This window comes from Lontra canadensis, unplaced genomic scaffold (genome assembly GCF_010015895.1).
Source record: "Lontra canadensis isolate GAN:19392208 unplaced genomic scaffold, GSC_riverotter_1.0 scaffold69, whole genome shotgun sequence".
Taxonomy (NCBI): Eukaryota; Metazoa; Chordata; class Mammalia; order Carnivora; family Mustelidae; genus Lontra; species Lontra canadensis.
The window spans coordinates 11287286-11305167 of record NW_022631063.1 but is presented as its reverse complement, the minus strand read 5'-3'; the positions used below and the strand labels follow the sequence as shown (position 1 = coordinate 11305167).

The 17882-nt window shown below is 34.3% G+C and overlaps 1 protein-coding gene across 1 annotated transcript in view; it reads left to right on the top strand.

The window, feature by feature from the left end:
* The window catches only part of OLA1 (Obg like ATPase 1), a 178640-nt gene that overhangs the window by 87644 nt on the left and 73114 nt on the right, over positions 1-17882 (top strand). The window contains exon 5 of the mRNA XM_032880482.1: positions 15721-15896. Within this exon, the coding sequence (XP_032736373.1) occupies positions 15721-15896 (176 nt within the window). The remainder of the gene's footprint in view (positions 1-15720; positions 15897-17882) is intronic.

Genomic DNA, 17882 nt, shown 5'->3' with positions numbered 1-17882 from the left:
AGAAGTCAAGTCTACCATGGCATTTGATTTGTCACTTTTGTAGTTGATTTGACTTATTTTTAATATATTGGCAGGTGTGCTGACTCTGAGAAATATTCAGCTTTAGAGAATATTAGATTTTTGTTAATGTATTTTAGTTTTTAATTTATTTGCTTCCTGAATTTCAGTATAGATAAGCCAGATTGAATCCTGTTTAAAAAAAATGACTCAGATAACATTTTTTACAAATTAAACATGGTTGGTTTGAAATATACTAGCATTTGTATACCTTGTCAGTGCATTTGTGAAAATAAGACTTTTCTGAAATGTTTATGTGTATGTTTAGTAGTCCTATCAGACACTTAATGAAAGTATAATTTTACAATTCTGTATACAATTCATTTCTAGATGGGTCTTAGTATGCAAAATATGTTCCTATAGAGTACTAGTTATGTAATATAGGTGCGCATATATAAAAGATCTAGGAATTGTTTTAGTCCTGTTTATGTGTGTGTATGTTTTCCTGCCTATATGTAAATTCTTGTTGATGGTTTGTGCACAGTATTTCATGTATAAGAAACTTGGTAGTGGTTTTTTTTTTAAACCTAACTATTCATTTTACTATAAAAGCATGTCTTCTTCCTGCAGAATAAGATCTGTCCTTTTTGTTAATGTATGTCTGTATTTAACAAAGTAAGTCTCAGTTTAAAGAATGGATCTCTTCTCTCTTAAGAATTTTCAGTCAAAATTTTGATACATTATTTTTTTTTCTTTTTAGTGAAGAAAATTCAAGGTTTTAGTTTAGTGTTTAGATTTTAGTCTTTAGTCATTCTCTTAAATATTCTGTCAAATTGTACATATGAGTAACAGTACTGATGGATATTAGTTTCATTTTATAGTTTGCACATGGGATTATTCTTATAATTGAAATACTCCCATTTTAGAAATATAGTGTCCACAGTTTTATTTATTATGTGAGAGGTGATGTGTATTTATATAAAATATGTACCTCTTCTAGGTAATCCTATTTTCTTAAATAATCAAATAGTTAAATAATGTCTCTAGTTTATTGCTGCTTAGAAGCCAAAATAAATGTAAATTAAAACCCCAGGCAACTTGGGGTTTTTACAACATATGCATATATTCACACAGTTGCTAACTTTAAAAATAATGCTCAGGAATTAATAGCATGTTACCTTTATAAAACCAACGTATGTGGGAAAGCATACTGAAACATTTTTAACGTATCTTTATTTTAAAGAAAGTAGTCAACTCTCTATCCTATGAAGTAGACCAGTATAGCCATGGCAAGACAATACAGCTACACAGCTTCACAGTTGTATTAAACTAGTTTCATATGCTATATCATAAAACTTTCAGTCCAATCAGCAACTAAATTTAAATACTGCAAATTGTAGCAGCAAAACAATAATTCTGCTGATTAGCCCCTTTCCATTTCTTGTAAGTGAACTGTTTATGCTGTTGAGTACCTTTTGAAAAAAGAAAAAGCCAAAACAGCCTTGATTAGTCAAGGAGTAATTGGATGACTTGATTTTAGCAAGAGAATGAATTGGTTGATGATAGCCTGTAACTAAGTGTAGTGGTTCTGTTCAGATGAATACATAACATACAGTCATCAGATCTTGACAGGTATAACGTATAAGCAGTGCTAAAATCTGGTGGAGGTGGAGATAGGATGGAGGAGGAGGGGAATAAGTTTGCCATGAAGTCTTTTACTAGAAAACTTGAGGTAATATTTAAAGGAATTTAGAGAAACTTTCATATATTTTTTTACACTGGGGAAGGAATAGGGAGACTTGTCTTTGTTTTACTATAGCTCCCATGTTTTATGCTCTTTAAGAACTAAAGGATCATTTAACTTTCTTCAGGGGGATCAGTGATACCATATCCTTTCATTCTTGTTAAAGATCGTGGTTCATTAGGAGAGCCATGTGGGAAAACCTTAAAGATTTCATTGTGTTCATATTCAACTATTTAAAGTCTTAGTCAGAACTTCTAGTACATTGCATTCTTATTAATTTTCTTATTATTTTTAAGACTATTTACATTTATATTGATGATTAAAGCTTAAAGCCAAAAAAATTTTAATCTATTCCTGTGTACAGTAGTCCCCCCTTATCTGTGGAGGGTATGTTCCAGGACCCCTTATGGTTGCCTGAAACCAGGGATAGTACTGATTCCAATATATTGTTTTTTTTCTATACATATACATACCTACAATAAAGTTTAATTTATAAATTAGGCACAGTAGGATATTAACAAAATAACTAATAACAAAACAATTATAACAATGTACTGTAATAAAAGTTATGTGAATAAAAGTTATGGTCTTTCTCTCTTAAAATATCTTACTGTACTGTACTTATCTTGTGATGATGGAAGGTGGTAAAATGCCTGCATGAGATGAAATGAGGTGAGTGATACAGGCAGTGTGATGTAGTGTTAGGGTACTCTTGACCTACTGACAGTGCATTAGAAAGAAGACCATCTGCTTGCAGACCATGGTTGACTGCAGGTAACTGAAGCCATGGAGTGGTACTACTGTGACTAGGCTTCTTCAATAAGCCTAAATTGTCATTCCTTGCCTAACCACCTCCCCTTTAACCCACCCTTTAATGCTTACCATAATGTACTACATGGGTCTAAAAATTTCTTTGGCATAAAATATGAGATGACTTTGTTGCCAGGCAATGGAAGGACTAGGGTGAACCTGCACAGCTAGTTGCAGGGGGGGTAAAGGGTGTGACAAGGTGCAGGCCCAGCCAGGTCCATTCTGGTGCTGTCTTTGGTTTGGCACCACCTGGTGGCAGTTGTTTGCTCTGGCCTAAATATTGATTGTGATGGCTGGATCTTAGGGTAGCAGTAAAATTCTAGAATGCTCTCAGGCAGTTGGTACCCATTTTGTTGAGTCAGAGTGGACTGGGTTGGAAGACTACGGGAATGCAGTGACCTACTTATATGTCTGCTCCCTAAGGTGTGATTGCTTGCCTATCCTTAATCTCTTCAGGCCTTACCTGTTCTCCATATTTCTGCTCTTGTGTTAGAGCTGTGGATTATTGTATTTAAGAATGTAATTATTTTATGAGGTATGTTATCTAGTTTTAGGACCTCTGTCTTCATAGTACTTTTCATTTGTACCCACAAATGTGTTCCCCGTTGTTGAATGTGGATTTAGTCAAATGATCACTTTCCTGTTCTAATACCAGAGTCCTTCCTTTTCTATTCCTTCTACTCCTTCCCATTCATATTGTGGGAAAACTGGGTAAAAGTCATAATCCATTGATATTATAGATAAAGCTATAAAATAGTTATTTTTAAAATTAATAGCCAGCCATTTGCTTGACTAGTACCTGTCACATGTTTACATTTTTCTAGTGTTTAAACACCAGTTTCAAACTCTAGCCGAGACAGTATTATCTCTTATCACAGCATTAATATACTTAAATATGGGATTAAAAAATAATTTATACTTCTGTCAAAACCTGTACATGAATCTTAATCTAAATTTTAAGTGATATCTATGTAACTCCAGTGTTCCAGTTTAAAATCTTGAGACTGTCTTTTTCCATCAGCTTATATTGAATACTGACCCCCTCCCTGCTTCCCTTCATCCTGGATTTACTTTCTTGTATTAATTATGTGCTGATCTTTCTCCCCTAATAGATTGTAAACATCTTTGAAGGCAGAGACTAATCTTATTCAGCTTTTTCTCATCTCTGAAATTTGCCTTCCTGCTCCTGGCACCATTCTCTTTGTGATTAGCATTCAGTAAATGTTTTTAAAATATGTCTTATAGGGGGCACCTGGGTGGCTCAGCGGGTTAAAATATGTCTTATAATTGTATCTTTAGCTAGGTATTACATACCTCCAATTTTATGACTGGTCACAGTTCATTTCTTCTCAATTTGTTACCATTCTTCCTACCCAATAGATACATAAAAATCTTTGTAAAGATTTTATTTTATTTTTTTATGTTTGACCCCTTTCATATTATCTCTGTAACTAGTAGCCAACAGTCTACTGCCTTGTGTGTGACCATCAGTATCTCTCCAAACTATTAGATCTGGTACAAAACTGATAGAATGATTTAAAGAGAGCGTGAGTGAACAGGAAGCAAGAGCAAGGTCACAAGAGTGCTTCTCTGAAGATCTCCATTGGCATTTTAAAATGTAAGAGAATAATGTAAGAGATTAAATTTCAACACTTCCATCAGTGTTATAAGTTTTCCATCAATTGGGGGGTGCATGGGTGGCTCAGTTGGTTAAGTGTCTGACTTGATTTCAGCTCAGGTCATGATCTCAGGGTCGTGAGATGGAGCCCCATGTTAGACTCCACACCTGCTTCAGATTCTTTCTCTCTCTCTCCCACTGAACCTTTTCCCCATCTTAAAAAACAAACAAGTTTTCCATCAATTGACATCTGCATATTTGCACCTGTGGTAGTATCTTTTTGGTTGCTATATAGGACAACCTTTGTCTTTTAGTGTACAGCAGTGGTTTTCAACTGTAGCTTAGCAATGTCTGGAGACTTTTTTTTTTAAGATTTTATTTTTCAGTAATCTCACCTGACACAGGGCTTGAACCCATGACCCCGAGACCAAGAGTCGCAGACTACACCGACTGAGCCAGCCAAGCACCCATTTGGAGGCATTTTTGATCTTCACACCCGGAGTGCATGTTTGTGTGTATGTGTGCACTTGTGTAGGTTACTGGTATCTACTTTGTAGAGGCCGGGGTGCTGTTAAACATCCTATAGTGCACAAGTGAGCCCCCCCACAACAGAGTTATATGGCCCAAAGTGTTAGTAGTGTCGAGATTGAGAAACCCTGGTATAGACTTGCTTTCCATTTATCAGTAGAGCTAACATATCCTAGTTATGTACTACATACCAGGCACCATCCTAAGACCTTTATATATATTTTCACTTGTCATCTTCAGAACAATCTTATGAGGTAGGTAGTGTGTTTTTTATATTTTACAGATAAGAAAACTAAGGCTCAGAGAAATTAATGACACAACTAATGTATCAAATAGTCTGACACCCAGGTTTGAATCCATATAGTCTGATTCCAGAATCTGTGCCCTTAATCACTTCTGCCACACTTATATTTCCATTGTGCTTGGAATGTCCTCTTGACTCTGCTTCTGTTTGCTGTTATCTGTCCCCGAAAGTCCTCATTTGTATTCAAGCCTTCCCTCCTTAATCCTGATTTGTGCTGATTAATCCCTTCTCTCTCCTTTTCTTTTGCATTTATTTATCTTAAGTTTATAGGTATGTTTTTTCTTAATTTGATTTATACATTTTAAAAATCATGACATAATACATAATCCAGTGCAGTACACCCAAGAATTTCTCAGGAAAAAACTAAATGAATATTCATCACTAATAGTCAAGCAGTTCAAAGGTGAAGAGATGGAACACAAAAACTTCTCACGTCTATTATTGCAGTTTGCTGTGTTTTATGTTTTACTTACTCTTTTAATTTGTGTGATTGACATGCTTAGCTCTGGCTTCTTTGAAATACTTGCTAAATATCTTATTGTGTGCTGGTGAAATTGACTCTTTGCTGTTGCGCTGCATGTCTAGCTTCATCTAGAATCTATAGTTCCCCTCTAACAGTTTTTCATTCTGAGTGCTAATGAGTGCTTGAAACATTCACTCACTCATTGATTCCTTTATTCTTCACTTCACCTAATGCCTAATTGTGTATCAGCTCTGATCAAGGCACTGGAGAGAACTGAAGAGGCGTATAAGACAGAATTCTTGAGCTTAGGTAACTAGGAGATAGAATCACATATTCTAATACTAGATATATATGCTACAGATCATGTGTATAAAATAGATATTGCTAACAGTTCAGAGAGCAGGTATGGTTAGAGAAGGTGTCGTGGAGATATCATTTCAGTGACATCTAATTAAGGCCATGAAAGATATGTAACTTTTTTTTTTTTTAAAGATTTTATTTATTTATTTGACAGAGATCACAAGTAGGCAGAGGGGCAGGCAGAGAGAGACCAGGCTCCCTGCTGAGCAGAGAGCCCCATGTGGGGCTCGATCCCAGAACCCTGGGATGATGACCTGAGCTGAAGGCAGAGGCTTAACCCACTGAGCCACCCAGGCGTCCCTACATAACTTTTCTTGAAAGGCAGAAATAGGAAAGAAGACTATTCCATGTGGAAGGACTAGTAACAGCATTGAAAATGTAAGATGAAATTACCGAGAATGGATCAGTTTGATTAAAAGGTGAGCTATTAATGGACACCACCATTGGAAAAATTAAAACTCTGATTTGCTCTTTAGTTTATATTGTGAATGGCAGAGTCCTCATGACTCTATTTTTTGTTATGTCTCTTTGCATTTTTTTCCCCTGCTCACAACATAACTTTGTAAAAGGTATAAAAATGGATCTTCCCAGAAGCCAGTTAGGGCAGTATTAAACCACTAATTTTACCATACTTTATTTCGAACAAGTCCTTACAAATCCTCTTATGACTCAGGGATGGTAGACATTTAGACGTGGACTCCTCTAGAATTGTCTTCTAAGATGAGAGGAAATTAAACCATGTATTTTAGGGGCGGATTTGATTTGTAATGGAAAGTATATATATCTTTGAGGCCCGGGGAAGGGAATGGGTAAAAGTAGTGACAGTTGATGTGAAGAACTTTCTGGGCTTCATGAGTCCGTAGAAGTTTGACTTCAGTTGAGGGTTTGTGGAAAGTGAGGGTGGGGTATTCTATAGAGGGCTTTTTCTACAGGCAGAAGGTTGAATGATGTTTTAGAAGTTAGAAAGTTAGTGAGATGGTTATTGAAAAGGTTAATACAACAAAAACATCTAGCTCAACATTAGTAGACCAGAATCTTAATAAATATTAATTTAAATATAATTGAATCATTGATTTAGGTTGCCTTTTATATATTTAAAGTATCTATTAAATAGAATGAGTAAAAATATTATTGAGAGATGAATATTAGTTTTTATTAAGGTAGTTTTCTGCCTATTTCTTTGGAAAGAGTTGATATGAAAAAAAAAGATAATGTTTCAGCATCTAAAAATGTAGAAACCTTAAGCAATTGAATATAATTAAGTACAGGTGTTGACTCTGGGTTATAATTCATCATTTTTAAGTGATTTTAAGGATTCTTTAATGTTGTGGATATCTAATTATAATATAGTACAATAGCAGTAACTATAAGGCAGAATTTTTTAGTGTTCTGTACCTTCAAAGAATTATATTGTATGCTATTGTAATAGTGTTTCTTTTGATCAGTTAACTGGTATCAGTAATAACCAAAGGCTTTTTTGCTTGCTACTGCATTACTATAAGCTTCAGTTTTACTGGTTTTCATGTGTATCTGTATCTTTTTTCTCTTCTTCTCATTCTTCCTTCCTAATGGTTTGTTTTTGAGTTACTACTTAAAAACATCATTTTTAACTTATATGAACTCTTAAAATTAGGAGAAAATAATAAACAAAAATTTCTAAGGTGTCTCAGAACCTGACTGGCCTACTTTATTGTTCTCTCCTAAATATCTATTTGTCTCAAAGTTGGAGGTGATTTTTTTACTTCTAATGTTGCTTGATTATTTCCATATAAATTGACTACTTTGTTAAAAGTCCTGCATAAGTCATTTATAATTTCTGTAATTTTAGATTGGTCTCCCAAAGTCAGCACATGTGCATTTTATTTTATAAAGCTTTTTAAAAACCTTGGTTAATTTTTGAATATGTCAGGGATGGTGGTTTTTCTTCCTCTTGGCTAGGATTTAGTTTTCCTATAATGAAAGCAGAGAGGAGAGAGAAGAGAAGCAAAGCAAAAGCAAATTCTTTTGACTACTCATAGTTCTATTTTCTATTCCAGCATTAAACAATTAGCTTGAAGCATAGACTGGATTATTTTGGGGCCTTTGCTATATCTCAAATAATAGGTTTTCTCCTGAAAAATGAAGGTTAAAGACTTTAAAGGCTACTTTTGATTGATTTGTTATTGTAAATAAGTACAACCCACCAAGGCTAGTTATGCTATTCCACTTATGCCATTGCATCAAGTAATTGACAGTTTGCGTTACTAGGCCAATTATTTTCACTTTTATATGTTTACAGAATATTTATTTCTCCAGAGGTCTATAAATATATCCATTTAATGTAACTAAAATTTGATAGATAGAAGTGTTTTCATTTGTTTAAAACTCTGAAAGCTTAGAGGCTTAAATCTATATCTTTTTTAGCAGAGTTTTGTTAGCAGAATGATTTTTTGGTTCTTTTCTGTATTCCCAGATTCTCCTTGTTCTCTGATATCTTTAAGAAGGCAAATTGATTTTTCAAATATACATAATAAGTCAAGATGCCCTTTTATACTTTATAACTTCAGGAAAGTAGCTTAAACTACACATCTTATTTACACAGAGATAAATATTAACAGGCTTGAGGTCTAGCTATGAATTAGACTCTGTTTTTGCTCAAATTGCCTTTACTGTCAAGAAGAGAAGGGGCTTTATGTAGATTAAGACTAGAGTTTTAAAGTACACCTGTAAACCTGGGCTTTAAACTACACTACTAAATCAGAGTACTTGGAGTGTTCAATAAACAGTTTTAACTCTTTCTTTAAACCACTCTTCACCATACAATAAGGAATTTTTGTTAGGTCATTTATAGAAAGTAAATAGGAACTGGCATTTTGCAGTGTTTATGAATAAAATTATTGATGTTAAGTGACTTGTCAATACAAATTTAACTCCCTCCCTTCTCTTTAAATATTAATGACCTGTAGAATTATAAGAAAGTTGGGAATCACAGTTCTGATACAAGGTAGGACTTTGAAGAATGGATTAGAAATTTAAAGATTTTTTAAAGCAGGATATCCTTGTCTTGATTTCTAGCATTGTATTTAATAATATTTCTTCTACTGGTTTAGGAATGTGGCCCCTAACCTTTTAGTGATTTGGGGTAGGACTCTGGATTAGAATACAGATGTTCAAAACTTTTTTTTTAAAGATTTTATTTATTTATTTGACAGACAGAGATCACAAGTAGGCAGAGAGGCAGGGAAGCAGTCTCCTTGCTGAGCAGAGAGCCCCATGTGGGGCTGGATCCCAGCACTCTGAGATCATGACCTAAGCTGAAGGCAGAGGCTTTAACCCACTGAGCCACCCAGGTGCCCCCAAAACATTGATTTTTACCACATAGGAGGAACTGGAAAGAAAGTGAAGTAATGTGGCATATAGGATGTTTTGGTGCTATGATTTAAGATTCAGTATATTTGCATGGTAATTTTTTTTCTAGAGTTTGTACTGCATATTTTTATTTTTCTAAGTGTCTGTACTTCAGTTATATAACGCCTTTTGGTTTCATGCTTGATTTGGGTTTTGACTCTTACATGTGTTGATGTTACCTTAAATGCAAATAAAGATCTCTTGGCTTGAAACCTTGTCATGATCTCTCTCTCTCTCTCTCATAGCTTTTATCTAGTTGACATTTTTTTCTTTGGCTAAGTCTCACCATTCATTCTGCCTGCCTCATATCTCCCATCAGTATCCTAGTGCACTTTGGCAGTATAGTTGGAGTACAGCAATTCTCTTTTAGCTGGTTCCCTACTTCTGGTTAGCCTTTCTAAATATTGCTTTCCATTTGTTACTACCCCAAAAACCAGTGTTGGCTCCCTGTTGATTATCAGTTGAGATCCAAACATATATTCCTACTTGGACTTCCCTATCCTTCACACCCACCTGATGTAATAAACTTTTATCTTCTACTACTCTTAAGTACAGTTTCTCACTGTACTCAGCTTTCCAGTAAGCCATGTTCATTTCAGTCTTTTTTTTTTCCTCTGATGCTTTTCCCTGTTACTTGTCATGCCTTTCTTCATCTTCTTTACGTATACTATTCTTTTCCTTTATTTAAAGGCCTTGATAATTAATTATAAATTAAATCTATACTTAAAGCCCTTGTTAGTGAATATTATTCTTTTTATTAGATTATATGTTTTTCCAAGCACATTGTCCAGTCATTGAAACCAAGGTCCTACTTTTTGATTTTTGTTTTTAATTCTCAAAAGACTTAGCATATATTTAGATATATTAGCAAGCTTTCTTTAAATGGGGAATTTAGGGGCGCCTGGGTGGCTCAGTTGGTTAAGCTTCTGCCTTTGATTCAGGTCGTGATCTCGGGGTCCTGGGATAGAGTCCCACATCAGGCTCTCAGTAGGGAGTCTGCTTCTCCTTCTCCCTCTGTGCTTTACTCCTGCTTGTGTGCTCTCTCTCTGTAACGAATAAATAAAATCTTAAAAAAAATAAAAAAGGTCTTTAAAAAAAGACTTGTGCAAACAATGCATGATCATTAAAAAACTTTAAAGCAAGATGGAAATGTTAAAGAAGATTTTAAAATTGCTCAATAGCTCACTACCCAGGAATTATTTTGTTAACATTTGGTCAGTGTTACTGAGAAACAATTTTATATAAATGTGATCATTAGTGTGCTATTTTAAATAGAATTAAACGTCCTATTTCAAATAGAATACTACAGGGCCTTCTGTATGGCTCAGTTGGTTAAGCAGCTGCCTTCAGCCCAGGTCATGATCCAAGGGTCCTGGAATCAAGCCCCAAGTCGGGCTTCTTGCTTATGGGGAGTCTGCTTCTCCTGTGCCTCCTCCTTGCTTGTGCTCTCGCTCCCGCTCTCAAATAAATTAAAAAAAAAAAAAAAAAAAAGGAAATAGAATACTACATTTTATCTTATTGGGTTTGAAAGAAAGACAGGGTTTGAAAGAAAGAAAAAGGGCCAAAGTAATACAGAAGAAATGACTGAACTTCAGGTAAATTTTCATAAGAATATGTTCTCTTACATGATCCCAGTAGAGTTAAGAAAGAGGATCATGAGAACACTAAAAGATTGGAGAAACTTTTTAAATTACATGTTTCATCTTTATCCATCTATTGATCCCATATTGGGAAAGAGAGGAAATTAACACACTTAAGTTTTTACCTCCTTTTCCTTGTCTCTGAATTTTTGTGTTATTCTTAACTAGTTTATAATACATATGTTCTATTTTGTTGACTTAATTCTTGTAATTGTTCAATCTTATATGTTAGAGGATATTAGTGCAGAGTCTGTTTGCCGTTAACCTCTATTCCTATGAAACTCTACCCTGAAAAACAGGCTGGCTGGATATAAAATTCTTGAGTCCCAGTCTCTTTCCTTAGAACTCTAAAGACATTGCTCTTCATCTTTGGCATAGAGCTGCCCTGGAGAATCCTGAAGCCTTATATGTGACTTGATGTTACAGATTTTGTTCTTGACATGTTTGGTGCTGATGATTCCTATCTGTTGGTTTGCCAACTTGTGGTTGGTCAGTGTTCTTTTCAGTGTTTATACCAGGTTACTTGGAATGTGAAACTTTGAAAGTGGCTGTGATTTCTAAGTGGACCATCTTCTTGAATGATAGATCTTACTTTGTCACCCCTTAGTCTCTTTTGTCAAATTCTCTTTCCCCTCAAACATCAAGTGTTGGAGTGCTCTCTTCACATGACATCATCCAGACCCATAATTTTAAACATATCTGATAACTCCCAATTTTATATCTGCAGTCATGACCTTTCATCCTACATATGGTCCATCTCTAAAATATATTTCTTATCCAAATGTTTCTCACTTTCTCTATTTTATTTCAAGTTATCATTCATTTGGTCATCTCTCACATGTACTACAACTGCTACCTCCTGAGTCTTTCTGCCATCATTCTTGTCCCCTCCCTTAAAGTCTCTTCTTTTTCAAGTAGCCAAAATGGCCTCTTAACAGAAATCATATCTTATTACCCTACCTCTTCTTTACTTAGTTAAAACTCTCCAATTAGTGTCTTTCTATCACAACTAGAATAAAATCCAAACTCCATGACTTAACAAATGTATGTGAACTGCTTTACTTCTCCAACTTAACCTCTGTTTATGATCCTCTGTTGTGGTTCACCCACAGTGACCTTTTTTGTATTTCTGAAACACTTGAAGCTTGTTCCCATTTTAAGGATTTTTAAAATTCCTTCTTAGAGCTTTTTTCCTGCAAATCTTCACATTACTGCCTCCTTCTGGCCTTTCTGGTCTCAGCTCCAGTGTCATCTTAGAGAGGCCTCCCTTACTATTGTAGTTAAAAGTATTGCACAGCGGCATGTCCACTCCCCTACTGAATGTACATGCTGTGTCCCATTAGCTTATCTTATACAGAATAATAACAAAGAAGTTTTAAAACATGAGATAAAGTCTTGTCACCAAAATGACCATAGTTGATATTTTCAGAAATTTCTTGCTTTCATAAAAAAAGTGTGATCTCACATATTTTTAATAAATTAAACAGGAAACTTTGTCAGTAATATAAGTGGAAAATTAGTATCACTTGCTAAAATTTAAGATAAAAATAAATGCAATGAAAACTATGTATACATTAAATTTTTTAGCCTTTCAAAGCTCTGAGACCGAGGTCTGCTCTGTTGATAAAAAGATGATTTTATAAATATTAGATAGTAAAGACCAACAGCTTCAAACTGAGATTTTCTCTTTGACATATTGAGAAGGACTGAAGAGAATTGAGATGGAAATAACTTTGTTGTGAAAGAATCAGTATGATATAGTATAGTCTTTAAGATGTAAAGTTCTCTTCTTTACCAGTACAGTGTTTCCCCCTAAGAGGATCATTGTTTTAGTTAAAGTGAATTTGAAATAAATAATTTTGGCCATGGACTAGGGTAAAAATGTTCTGGTGAACTAAGAGGAATTAGTGGGGGGGAGATCTCTGTAAATTCACAAAACTTATTTTAACCTATTCCAAGATGAATTGAGTGATGTGAAATATTACTCAAAGCTAATGTTTGAGTATGTTACGATGAAATTTCTTCTAAATTACTAACGACTACATCATTTGAAAAAATACTATATGCCCCAATTAATGAAAGAGTTTATGTGTGGGGCATGCTTTCTTTCTCTTTCTTTCTTTCTTTCGTGAAGATTTTACTTATTTATTTGACAGAGAGACACAGCGAGAGAGGGAAGACAAGCAGGGGAGTGGGAGAGGGAGAAGCAGGCTTCCTGTTGAGCAGGGAGCCCGATGTGGGGCAGGGCTCTGTGCACTCCCAGGACTCTGGGATCATGACCTGACAAAGGCAGCCACTTACGGACTGAGCCACCCAAGCGCCCCTGTGTGGGGCTTTCTGCTAAGCCCTTTACATATGTTATCTGATTTAATCATACCCATTCTCTAAGAGGTAGAAATGTGTTCGTTTTAAAGATGTGAAAATAAGATCCTTAGAGGTTCAATTATTTGTCTAAGATTTTATAACCAGTAAGCCTGTCTGACTTCAGAACCCTTACTTTTAACCACTAAATCTTCTCCTAAAACAGGTAAAATGTGGAAGAATGCTCTAATGTAAGTATACAGTGAAGTCTGTTGACCTAGGAGTGTATCTTTGGGAAGTAATCTCTAACTTCTTAGAAACGTCCTAAGAAATGGGAAGTTGCCGATAGGGCTACTAAATTTCTGTAGTTTGTATTTTATAGCTGTATTAGGCCTCATTTCATCACAAGGCTATTCAGTTTTAAAGGGTAACTTTAATGTTCCCTTCGCTTATTTTTATCTTAGTTTTTGGCAATATTTATTATCAAAAAAATTTTAAATTCCTCTATAGTATGTTACCACCTTACATACAAATGAATATACTACTACTATTAATAATAATAACAACAATAACTTTCAGGCATAGGAACAACAATGCAATCCAGAGTGTAAAGGTATGTGTTTTGAGTTTTTTCTTATAGTAGGGGAATGGATTAGTGACAATACAGTCATAACTTCTTTCCTCGCCAAATCTTTGACAGACTCCAAGCAAAGTGCGACCTAGAGGATAATTTAAAGGTTATAAGATAGACAAGTGGTATTTACCTTTATACTCCTTTTCTGTTTGGATTAATTCAGATGATCAGAAAGCTTTATTTTCTTTGCTTCCAGAAGAATTGCAGTTACTAAGTTTCTCTCTGTTATCTACTTGGTTAAAATTGAGGGTTGCAGTTAAGAAATTGTCATTTAAAACCTGCTGATAGATTTACTGTTGTTGAGGACATCACTATAGTTAACGCATTGGTTCTTACATAAAGGTGAGTATATAGGATATTATTCATTTGGAGTCTCATAAAAAGTGTAGTTATTTTTATAACTGAACTGACCATAATACTGTCTTTGTTGCCCTGGCATGAAGCTTTCATTTTTATTTTCCTCTTTTATTGTGTCATTTATGTAAGATGCCTCAAAACATGACAAATATTATTATGGTTCCAGGAAGACTTTTTTCATACTTTCCAAATGTTCAAAAAAAGTACCTAAATCACTCTGTATTTACCAGTGTATTTACTAGTGAGTGTATTTACTAGTGTATTTATTAGTAAGTGTATTTACTAGTAAGATATAACATACATCCTCATTTCTTGCTAATTTTGTTCATATAATTTGTATAGCACTATTTAATATACCATCAGTTTAATGCCAAGAATACTTTTAAGTACTTATATTTTAATTGCGACAATATAATTACATTTTAAAATTTATATTACTGAAGTTGTACATTGAGATACAAACAGCTTAATTATTTTTAATTCTAGAAAATTATATTTAAAAATTCCTTGTAACCTGTAATGAGAATATCTTGGTCTTTGGTATGGAAGAATGAGCTATGGTCACTGTTTTTCTCTTATTAAACTCAAACTGTCTCTCATGATTCCTGTGATATCTTTATCTAAAATAATCAATGCTTTATGTTTGAAAACATCTCATTTTGGGTATATAATCTAGTTGGTAATTTAAATTAAATTAATTTGTTTATGTGTTTTTTATTTCATGGATATGTCACTGATTTCTATTTATAATATTTCTCAGTATTTGTTCATTTTTGTGATACTGTTCTTTATCTGGTAATTTGAGTAAATCCCAGTTGAATTATGTTGCCACATTATGTCTTCAAAAGGGCATAAAGTCAGTACACATGCTTCAGTAATATCTGGTTGTTTTACCCTTATGTTTCCAGTTGGCAATTTGAAATTATGGCTTCAACTGCACTTTAAATATGTGATAATAGCATGTGTTTCTAATAAGGGCCAGCACCATTTTGTTCAGATAGTGTGAATGGTTGTCACTCATATATGACAAATGCACCTTCATCTGCTTCTTTGATAGCCTCCTAAAAACCATACCCTCAAATCAGGCCGATGAAATTAGCTGCTGTGTAAATTGTGTGTCTGAGTGGTTCATTATCTAATCACCGTCAGAACCACAGTGATAAAGTAGATTGAAGCAGGGAAGAGGTCTGCCAGATGATTTCACCCACCCCCCCACCCCAAATCCGGTTTCCCTTGGAAACCCTAATAGTGCGGTTTAGAACTTCAGGGTCTCATGCCTGGAATTCAGTATCTTTTAATGTACCAAACCTGAAAATAGCAGTAGTTCTGGAGCATAATTTTCTATCTGTAAAGAACATAATTTTATTTATTTCAATCAGTTTTTGAAATGTTGAGGCTCTTGAATTACTGTTTGGTTGCTAATGCCCTAAATATTACTAAATAGGACAAAAAATATATATACCATGTGCTATGGTATATGTAAATTGTTATTTGGTATGAATAAATTGTTAACCTTCTAGGAATCTTCAATGCCTTCTGTATTGTTTATTGGACTGCTTCTCTTTAATTCATTTTAGGTGCTTTTGAAGATGATGATATCACACATGTTGAAGGAAGTGTAGATCCTATTCGAGATATAGAAATAATACACGAAGAACTTCAGCTTAAAGATGAGGAAATGATTGGGCCCATTATAGATAAACTAGAAAAAGTGGCTGTGAGAGGAGGAGATAAGAAATTAAAACCTGAATATGTAAGTAAAAATTTGTAGCTTTTTTGATACTTGAATTCATTTTTTAAAAATAATGCATCTAATAAAATAAAATACCTATTATTGTTATGGAATTTTAGAGTCCAAGGATATTTTCTGTTTAAAAAAATCATGGAGAAACTTCATTTTCTTTCAGCAACAAAGAGTCATTATAACAGGCTATTTAAGGTGTTCTTAGCAAGGCATATTTACCAGTAATATTAGGTTTTCATGTGGTTTCTATGTATAGTCTCAAGTTTTAATGTTAGAGTAGGGTAGTTTTATGATGAAAAACATGTATTTCGAGCAACAACTGAATATATGAGTTTTGTGGATTTGAAGAAGTGATTTATAAAAGGAATTGGTCTTCCATAGAGGTTGACTGAATGTACTATTAGAAAGACAGTTTCAATCTTTATGGAGTAAAAACACATGTCATTGTCTTTAATATTCAAATGTATTTTTATCATATTGTAGTGAGTAATTATTAGTAATATATAATAAATGTTTCAAAATCAGTTTTGAGGCTTTTAGTTTAAGTATGATCAAATGGTCTTCTACATTTAAAAAAGCAATGGCCTTAATTATGTATTTTCTTGGGGTACCTGGCTGGCTTGGTGGGTGGAGAGTATGATTCTTGATCTTGGGTTGTGGATTTGAGCCCCATGTTGGGTGTAGAGATTACTTCAAATCCTTAAAAAAAAATTATATATTGTCTCACTTATTAATATCTTCCCTAAACTGTACTTGCTTTTTATGTTTTCCTATCATGGGAAGAATTTTTTATCTTTTTAATTTTTCATGTATTTTTAATAGATGTGTTCCTTTTTAATTTTCTTATTTCTGGACACTTTATCTTTTCTCTTTTTTATTTATTTGTAATAAGCTTGGAATACTCCATTGATTAACAAGTCCAGCACTCTTTTTTTTTTTGTTGTTGTTGTTGTTGAAGATTTTATTTACTTATTTGGGAGCTAGAGAGAGCTGGGGGAGAGGCACGGGGAGAGGGAGAGAATGTAAAGCAGTCTCTGAGCTCAGTGCCAAACCCACCGAGGAGCTTGCTCTCACAACCCCAAGATCATGACCTGAGATGAAACCAAGAGTCTGACGCCTAACTGACTGAGCCATCTAGTGCCCCAGGAGTTCTGTACTCTTAAGGAAGAAATCAATTATAGAATTAGCCTCTAAAACTTGAGCACACTCTCAGTAAATTATGTTTGATAGTGCCTGGTCTTGGAACAGGGAGGCCTGTGTTGGGCCACTGATTTCCCTGGTAGTCTGGAACAAGCCCAAGTCATCTTGCTTCTCTCAACATCATGGCTATTACAGTCATTTCCTATTCATGTAGAATAGAGGAAGGAGAGTGATGTGTCTGAGGGGATTGTATAAGATTTAGGGTAGAGAAGGGGATTAAAATATGGGTATGAAAGATAATTCCTTTTAAAAGGAAAGAAGATTGTGAGAAAGATATTGGGATTGAAAGCAATTCATCTGTCCCAAACAGCAAGGTTACTGATTAGAATAAATTCTTAAGCAGTCATCTCTTAATTTATTGAAACTTACTGACATCCTTATGTCTTTCAGAAGCATTACTATCTTAAAAATAAAGTTATCAATGTTGCTTATTACTGAAATGGGAGAAAGGGACGTCAGGTTCTTAAATTCTTGGGCTACTGTTTCCTGGCTTTTTCCTCTCAAAGAAAACTAGAATGTTGAGTCCTATTTTTAGTTCCTTATAACAATATTTTCTTCTTATTTCTAAACATATTCCTATAATTTCTGTACATGATTTGAAAGCATCACTTGGACTTGTGTTTACAGAAAAATTTGAACACCTTCTCCCCATTCATTTTTTCCTTTCCCCATTCAACTCTTCTGGTTAGAGGGAAAGCATTATAAGTTAATTTTCTTGTTTCCCAAAATTGTGATCATTTCCATCGTTTACTTCCCTCGTATTAGATTCTGCTGCTTTAGAACAATTTATAGATC